Source organism: Sphaeroforma arctica, assembly GCF_001186125.1.
Source record: "Sphaeroforma arctica JP610 unplaced genomic scaffold supercont1.457, whole genome shotgun sequence".
NCBI lineage: Eukaryota > Ichthyosporea > Ichthyophonida > Sphaeroforma > Sphaeroforma arctica.
In genome coordinates this window covers 4929-13717 of record NW_014040101.1, presented here as the reverse complement: position 1 = coordinate 13717, position 8789 = coordinate 4929, and the positions used below count along the sequence as shown (strand labels likewise).

General features: G+C 46.1%; 1 protein-coding gene across 1 annotated transcript in view; it reads right to left on the bottom strand.

The window, feature by feature from the left end:
• SARC_06412 (hypothetical protein) overlaps positions 1 to 8789 on the bottom strand; it is a gene marked incomplete at its 3' end in the record, with an annotated part of 11604 nt that overhangs the window by 1672 nt on the left and 1143 nt on the right. Inside the window, exons 3-12 of the mRNA XM_014299664.1 lie at positions 8421 to 8648; positions 7752 to 7933; positions 7429 to 7535; positions 6633 to 6750; positions 5989 to 6215; positions 4726 to 4991; positions 3530 to 3755; positions 2866 to 3020; positions 1645 to 1782; positions 223 to 436 (exon numbers count right to left, since the gene is read on the bottom strand). Coding sequence (XP_014155139.1) covers positions 223 to 436; positions 1645 to 1782; positions 2866 to 3020; positions 3530 to 3755; positions 4726 to 4991; positions 5989 to 6215; positions 6633 to 6750; positions 7429 to 7535; positions 7752 to 7933; positions 8421 to 8648 — 1861 coding nt within the window. The remainder of the gene's footprint in view (positions 1 to 222; positions 437 to 1644; positions 1783 to 2865; positions 3021 to 3529; positions 3756 to 4725; positions 4992 to 5988; positions 6216 to 6632; positions 6751 to 7428; positions 7536 to 7751; positions 7934 to 8420; positions 8649 to 8789) is intronic.

The window sequence follows — 8789 nt, the reverse complement described above, 5'->3', positions numbered from 1 at the left end:
TATATTTATTACTGGTTAGAACTGATAACCATATTTGTTTCAGTATGCCGGGCTGAGATTTGGTCTAGCAGGTCACATATTAGCCACAATACTGGCCAAAGGTCTAGCATATCACTTACTTGTATAATTATATCAAATAGCACTTCGGTCCAGAACATCACAAAGTAGTACAAATATACCAGGGAGACTATTGGTCTAGTTATTACAGATACTTTTGCATACCTGTATGGAAATATTTGGGTATTTCTTGGTATATATAGCCACTGCCGGAACGAGTCTGCGTGGGTCTAGCTTTGGTTGTTTTAGCCATGAATCAACAGCTAATTGGGGTGCGTTCATCAGCAGTTGCGACGAGAAGTTGTAGTACAGTGATAGATTGGACTGTAGCGCGAGTACCTCTAGAGCGGCCTCGTAGTCATGACACGCGATGTGGTGACTGGGGTGGAACAAATGTAAAATTACCACTTGAAATGGATACGTTACTATTTTCGAATGTGTATTAAAATGTCGCACGTGACTCGTGTGCTATCTGGAGCGCGTTTACGTTTAACATTGGTTGCGGCGGGAAGTTTTATGAAAGCGATGGATTGACTGTAGCGCAAGTACGGCAAGAGCCGATTCGTCGTCGTGACAAGCGATCTAGTGGCCAGAAGTGCTCAGATGGTGAATGGAAGTAGAATGTGTATTGTGTTGAAAACAGGACAGAGCAACCACGCACTCCAAAGAAGTTCCTAAGTAAGTGTAGGTGAAGGAATTATAAAATCCCGTCCTTATGTATTCAACACACTATTTTACTAATTTAGCAAGCACAATCAATAGAATACTTCCTATACACACATTCCTACTACCGAGTCCACAGTACAATTGCCATATGTACAACACTAGCGGAGGACATCCTATACAGCTCTCAGCCACAGCTGACCATCAAGCATAGTGCATAACTAATAGTACAACCATGCCACCACCAACTACACCAATAGTACAACCATGCCACCACCAACTACACCAATAGTACAACCATGCCACCACCAACTACACCTATAGTACAACCATGCCACCACCAACTACACCAATAGTACAACCATGCCACCACTAACTACACCAATAGTACAACCATGCCACCACCAACTACACCAATAGTAAAACCATGCCACCACCAACTACACCAATAGTACAACCATGCCACCACCAACTACACCAATAGTACAACCATGCTACCTCCAACTACACCTATGGTACAACCATGCAACCGCCAGCTACACCAATAGCACAACCATGCCACCTCCAACTACACCAATAGTACAACCATGCCACCACCAACTACACCGCCAACATCATCTTCACACGCCCATTAAACGATCTATTTGAAGCATCTGATAAGGCCCAGACAGCAGACTACTCTGTAGAATATAGCTCAATCGGTGGCTATATGCGTGTTTCAGCCATCCTGCGCTACGCATCCCCTTGCCAATACTGTTATGTTATACTCGCCGTGATAGTGTATCGGGTGACAGGAGATCGAACAGTCGATATGTTGGTACATACGTATGCCAACTAATTTCCACGAACAGTGGATGGGCTGGGATACATATCAATCAAGAGATGTGTAGTTAGGTTGGTCTATTTATAGACCCATGCGCATACCTGACCACCCGCTCGTAGTCTCCCATGTGATTGGCATAGAAGACACCGTCCTCAATGCGGCCATGGCTGCAGATGAGATTATACACTGCGGTGTGGTTCGCGCTGAGGTTCTGCTTCACAACTGGTTTCGTTAGAAATCTGTGAAGGGTTTAGAGTTTAGGGTAGAAAGTTTTATGGGTTTATTGGGAAATGTCGAGATCTTGCAGTGTGCGAGAGGACGTGGTATGAGGAATGTAGAAAAGTTCGTGATGACAAATCGGCAAATGACCCGAGTGACCACGACGCTGGACGCTGCGAAACATTGACTTGAGATGCATACAAGGGCTCTAAAAGATAAAACCCTGCGCTATGTCAACGCCTCCAGCAAGAGGTATGTGGCTGCAACACTTGAAAATACACTCACTGTTGCAGCTTAGGGTTTATGGACACGACCGCAATATACTTATTCATACTTCTCAATGGTTGAACTGATCCACACGTGTTGAAGAACAAGCTTCTAATCCGCGCACTTTGAACAAAACCTCCCAAGTCAATAAGTAATCTGCTATATCCAGAAAGAATGTCACGTTTTATGCATACAAATACATACGTAGATATGGGAAATATATATTTACATGTAATGTAGATATGAGAATGGTAGAAAACAACAAGTATTTCTAAATCCATTCATATTGTTTATCTTGTGCAAAACAAATCCAAACTACAAATTGAATTTTCGATATCTAGGCTAGAACAACACATCAGCTGTCTAGGGAGGAGCTAGCTATAAAACGATTACAGTTGCCCATTGAGAACTTGCAGTGGCTATTACAGTGGGTATAGAAAAGTATAGTGGCCATAGAGACTTATTAAAATCACCTCGGAAATCAAATAATATGCCAACTAGAGATGCAATTCTCATATGATATAAACATTTATGTGTACTTAACATCTATCTACGTAAACAAATATACAGTATATTAATTAACTATAAATCAACTCCGACCGTGGACAAACCAAAATGCCAACTAGAGATGCAATTTTCATATTATATAAGCATATATATGCATACCAAACGTCTATTTACGTATACGAAGATACGACGCATGCTTCAACCATATATCAACATCGACCGTAGAGCCAACGTCTTGCACAGCAGCTATCGCCCTCTATCTTTATCTCTGTCAGTTCCCTAATCTCCGGTGTCATTCACCACACTCACACACACACCGCTGCACTTACTGTCTCAGCTGACTTTGCAATTGGGTGTCGTCGTCGCCGCGGTCAACACACCGATCGAGCTGACTCAGATACAGTTCGATTAACCACATGGTTAGCATGGTAGCCTGGGCTTTCTGGTCTGGCTTGAGATTGTCGAGCCGTCGGCTGATGTACTCCTTTGCGGTCAAACGGTGGCGATGCCATACAGAGATATTTTTAATAATGGATATATAGACAGACGTTAGTACTGTAACCCTGGACACATACTATACTATCAACGGTGGCGTATGAAGTGATTGTACCACTGCGGCCAGTTGGGGATCTGCTTTTAAACAATGACCAATCATATGGGATATTTACCGTGGTTCTTAACCCACGCTGACAGTATAGCCTTACAATCTCAGGAGCTAGCGCCGATTGCAATACACAACTGTTGGCAGCCGACCAGATCACACCAAGGATATCGCCATGGACACACACCCCCACCGGTGCTATAGTCAGATATCGCCACACAACTAAATAGCAGCCGGCCATATCAAACCAGTGGCATAACGTTAGATAAAACACAGACTACAAGCGTGCCGCAGTTCGAGTGAGGGTTCGTGGTGCACGCATATACTTCGTATATATCGTCTCTAGGTATAGCATGTGTATATAATAGACAGAAATACTACGACAACCGCACCTGCAAAGCCTCGTACTGATCGATATCCATGAGCTTGAGCGCAATCTCCTCCAGCGCCACATGGCTGCTTTTGGCATAGCTCTGAGCCGCAAGTATGTACTTGCACTGATCAAAGTAGTAGTTGCCTTGTTGGCTGTGGATGTAATCTGTGATCTCCGGCTTGTCCCGACTGTATTCCAGAGCCGTGGCGAATTGGTTGCGCGCAAGGTATATCTTCCACACACTCCTGAGAATATAACAGGGCAGGGCAGCCCCAGTCCAAGAATGGTGGGGTTAAATGGGTTGAGAAAGCCGCACACGGCCCGATTGAAACAGAGCAGCCACAGTCAAAAGATGTAGGGTTTAAATTAGTCAGGAAGCGGTACACGCCCCGATTGAACAGGGCAGCCCCAGTCAAAACATGTAGGGTTTAAATTAGTCAGGAAGCGGTACACACTCCGATTGAAACAGGGCAGCCACAGTCAAAACATGTAGGGAGTATATTAGTCAGGAAGTATAACACACTCCGATTGAAACAGGGCTGCCACAGTCAATAGATGTAGGAATTAAAATAGTCAGGAAGCGGTACACGCTCTGATTGAATAGGGCAGCCCCAGTCAAAAGATGTAGGGTTTAAATTAGTCATGAAGCGGTACACACTCCAATTGAAACAGGGCAGCCCCAGTCAAAACATGTAGGGTTTAAATTAGTCAGGAAGGGGTACACGCCCCGATTGAAACAGGGCAGCCCCAATCAAAAGATGTAGGGTTTATCCTAGTGAGAAAAGGGTCAGTGTATGTTGGCGAGGAATAGGGTTGATCCCATGCAAGCACACACATGATCTATACGGAGCTGCAACATGGGTCAGTCATCAATGGCCTAGAGGGCGGTCCAATCGTCAACGTTGAGTGCGTACTTTAGTATATCACCGCGCCCGTTCGTTGCGCAACAGCTAGTGCCATCACCCCACCCAGCCACGTGTAGTATATGTCTGTCGAAAACCCTAAAAACCCGACATCACGCACAGGCCCAGCCAGACGCCCGTACTCGTTCACGGCGCAGGCTACAATGCCGGCCATCCCTGGATTTGCTCTCCCTCTCTCACACACACAAACACATGTACTACGCATGCACCTAAGGTACACACTCACTCTCCCACACACACGAACACAAGTACTACAAATGCACCTAAGGCACACACTCACTCTCCCACACACCGTGTCTCATCGTTGAACAACAGCTCGTGTATGCCATCCGGCCCAAACACCCATATGGTGTCCTTCTCTACATCGCGTGTAAGCCCGGTCAGGCGCCCATACTCGCTCTGGGCGTAGGTTGTGGTGTAGACTACTTCCTGATCCAGCACACAGTAGACGGTCACGCGGTTGTCCGAGTCCAACCGGATCACATGGAACTCAGTCAGTGCAAAGCTGGACGGGATGGTGCGGGTGATGCGTGGTGAAGCGCTGGTGTTGCGGCGCTCCTGAGTGACAGAGGATGAGAGCGGGTTTAAGGTTCTAACTTCTAGGGTTCTGGGGTTTTAGGGTTTGCCATGGCCCTCTTATATACTACCGATTTAGGGTGTAGGGTGTCGGGTGCAAGATTTCAGGGTTTAGGGTCTCAAGTAGTTGTAGAGGCTTAGGGTATTACTGAAGCGTACGAGACTATTGCGTGGAGATACGATGACAATGCGGCAGCCAAGAGTGACAGAAGATGACACAAGGTTTAGTTCTAAGATTCCGATTGTAGGATATCGGAATTACTGGAATGAGGTTCAAGGTGTAGGGCTTGAGGTTTTGGCATCTAAAGGTATAATTTTTAGGGATTGGCAATTGTTGGACTATTGTCTTGGTGTGGGGGTATGCACTGACGTTGTTGAGCTCCTGAATTAGGGTTTCAGGGTATAGAGTTCAGGGTTATACGATATATTGGTTCGTGAAGTTGGCGTTTAGATGGTGCTGCACTTCGGAATTGGGGGTCATCGGTTTAGGGGTATGGACTAGGGTTTTAGGGTTTATTGTTTTTTTGTAATTTGTGTGGGACCATGCACTGCACTTCGAAATTAGGGTTGATAGGTTAGGGGTTAGAGACTAGGGTTTTAAGGGGTGTAGTCTTGAAGTGAGTTTAGGGTTTACTGAATTGTGTGATATGTGTGGGGCAATGCCCTGATGTTGTGGCGCTACTTAATGACAGTGGATGGACATACGATTTAGATTCGTAGGTCTTAGGGTTTTAGGATTTGAATTTTAGGGGTTGTTTAGTAGAACACGTACACGTCAAATATGCACTCCTTGCAGACAGCCGTGCAGGGTAGGTAGGCACTCCACTGCACTTGCGGTGCACTCTGAAACACACTCTGACACACACCATTCCAAACCCACTCATACACACACACCATTCCAAACCCTCTCATACACACACACAACGCCTGGCAAACACGTGAACATGCCAAACACCACCAGAACCAACGCTTGACCTACCGCGGGCTCGCGTTTGTGGTCAAGCGCAATGACCGCAGCGTCACTCCCACACACACTCTCGCCCATAGAATGCGTGCCGAACACGACATTCGCCAGATACACACTCCTGGCTGACACCCAGGCCAGCGAAGTGGGCACTCCACTGTACTTGTAGTGCACCAACAGCGACGATACATTGTATTTGTTGGCGTTCTGGCGCGAGCTAGACGGTGTGGTACTCGTTGAGCCTGGATGGAGTAGGGCTGAGCTTAGTAGCGGTTGCAAGGCCTGGGGCGTGTATGTATCACACAGGGGAGGAGGGCGCATGATTGGGTGTGGTTGAGGTGGGGTCCCTTCTTAATGGCTGCGCTAGTGTCTTTACGCCTGCAGCAGAGCAGGCTGAACTGAGTGATACCCGTAGGCATGTACACTCCACACAAACTATGTTTGATTGTGGTTGTATGTGCGTGGCTGGGTTTGTGTACTTATTTCCCAATACACGGACAGTGTAAGGTATGGCTGTCATTCTTACGATTCTTATGTGTGTATGTGTGTATGTGTGTGCGTGCGTGTGTCGATATTTGTGTGTGTGTAGAGGTATGCATAACATAAATATATAGGTACGTTCAGACAGATAGAACGAAGGCATTGCTTGGGCTACATACCTCGCTTGGGCGATGACGACCCAGAAGCTTCGGTCAGGCTGGAGGCACTCGCACTCTCTACTATCAGTCGGTCTAAACTCGGCGGCATCCGCGTTTTTGTAGGCGATTTGACGCCATCCTAATGTTTAGTGTAGGCATGATTGAAATTGAACAGACAAGGGACAGTGAATGCCAGGAGGACTTCAGGGTTACTCGTATTCTAGAGTGTAGTGAGAAAAGGTTTGGTAGAATGGGTTGTTCGCCTTGCTACGTACTATGTGTGTGGATGTGCTTTGCTTTGGTTTGGATCTAAATGAATGCCCAAGGCATTTTAGAGATACATATATCCTAGAGTGTATCTGAACGCTCCACACAAACACTTGGAATCCTACTAGCGCGCACAAAGCAGTACACTCCGATAGAGCCATTGTCCGGAAGCGTTGTAGGTGCGGTACCCGTGGAACGCAGCCTGATTGCCTTTAGTAGATGTTTTTGTTATGAGCAGTTCGGGTGCATATGCATTGCTTTGTATATCACCATAAGAACATTGCTGAAACTATTTAAGACGTACATGATGCCACGATGTACCCTTTGCCACTATTTCATACGGAGCATCATACCAAGATATGAACATCTCTCAAAGTACACCACGTCAAAACAAGAACACCCTCTACAACTATCAACTTCGTATATCATATAAGAAATGAACAACTCTAAACCTATTATATACGTACACCCGGTGCAGATACATATTTGGTCACTATTATATAAACAGCCTGGCAAGATATGTCTATCTCTGCATCTTCATTTTACGTACCTTTGTCTGTTTAGGTGATGACACTGTTGTAGGCTGATCTGTCTGTAAAGACTTCACCAAATGTTTAGCTTCAACAGTGTGTGGCCCACGACTGATTGATCCGGTACCTGGAGTATACAACATATAAACGACGCGAAAAGCAATATGTGTATTATTGTAACCATGTGTGGCACACGACTGGTTGATCCGGTACCTAAAGTATACGACATAAAAACGACGCCAAAAACAATATGTTTATTATTATGACCTTTGTGTGGCGCACGACTGATCGATCCAGTGCCTGAAATATTCAAACTTGGCACGGGCACAGGAGTGACACATACCTCGCGAACCATGCGCAAGACTGGTCCCTAGGCCTTTCAGAAGGCCCCCGTCTTCCTCCATAAACAGCCGTTTCCAGATGGGCGCGTCTGTGCGTTTGTACCCAATGAACTCGTACATTCTGTTTGCGGTGGTGACCACCAGCAGATACTTTACGTCCTCTGCACCGCTGTGGCTACCCGAGCTGAGTGGGAGAGGGAAGGGTGGGACAAGGGGATAGTATGGGATGTACATGAATAGAAGTCAAGTGTGTAAGATTAGAGCTGGTATGATTTAAAAATAAATGCTGAGTGCGCAATATCACGCACGCGTGTGTGTGAGCTTGTGTTGTGGGGTTTACCAGAGGGTGTGGGATGATGGGTTTGGTATATATGACGGTATATGGATTAATTACGGACGACAAATAACATGCGCATGTGTCATGCTTCAAGGCCTATGACCATGGCTCAGTACGTAATGTACATAGATAGAAATTAAGTGTGTAGGATAAGAGTTAGTGTAAAGTACGTATGAATACATGCTGGGTGCAAAATGGCATGCGCGCGTATGAGGCTGTGCTGTGAGCTCATCCAGTCAGGGGGTGTGGGACGACAGGCTGAGCATAGGTGACGGTATATGATCAAACAAGACCCTAAAACCCTAAAACAAGAGTAGTACAACGCGCACGATACCTGGATTTGGGTGTTATAAGCGCGGGCTGCGATTCATCAGCAAACGCGGACAACATAAGGCCCTTAATGCACTCCTCATTAGGGACCATGTGCACCAGTCGCATGTACTTGTCCACCGAGTTGCCCTGGAAGAACCTTGCCTCCACGGCCTCTATCTCACTCTCGTATACATGGCCTTTGGAAGTGGCTATGAGTGCCTGCACGCCATTGTGTATCTTGGTAGACGGACTGCAATGCGCATTAAATTAATAGGGATGTTAATATAGTACTGTTTATGGTTGTATAGGGAGGGGGGGCGTTGCTAAGTTGATGGATTTGTAAAACCAGCTTCCAATGACATAAGCTCGCGAGACATATATATATATTTTA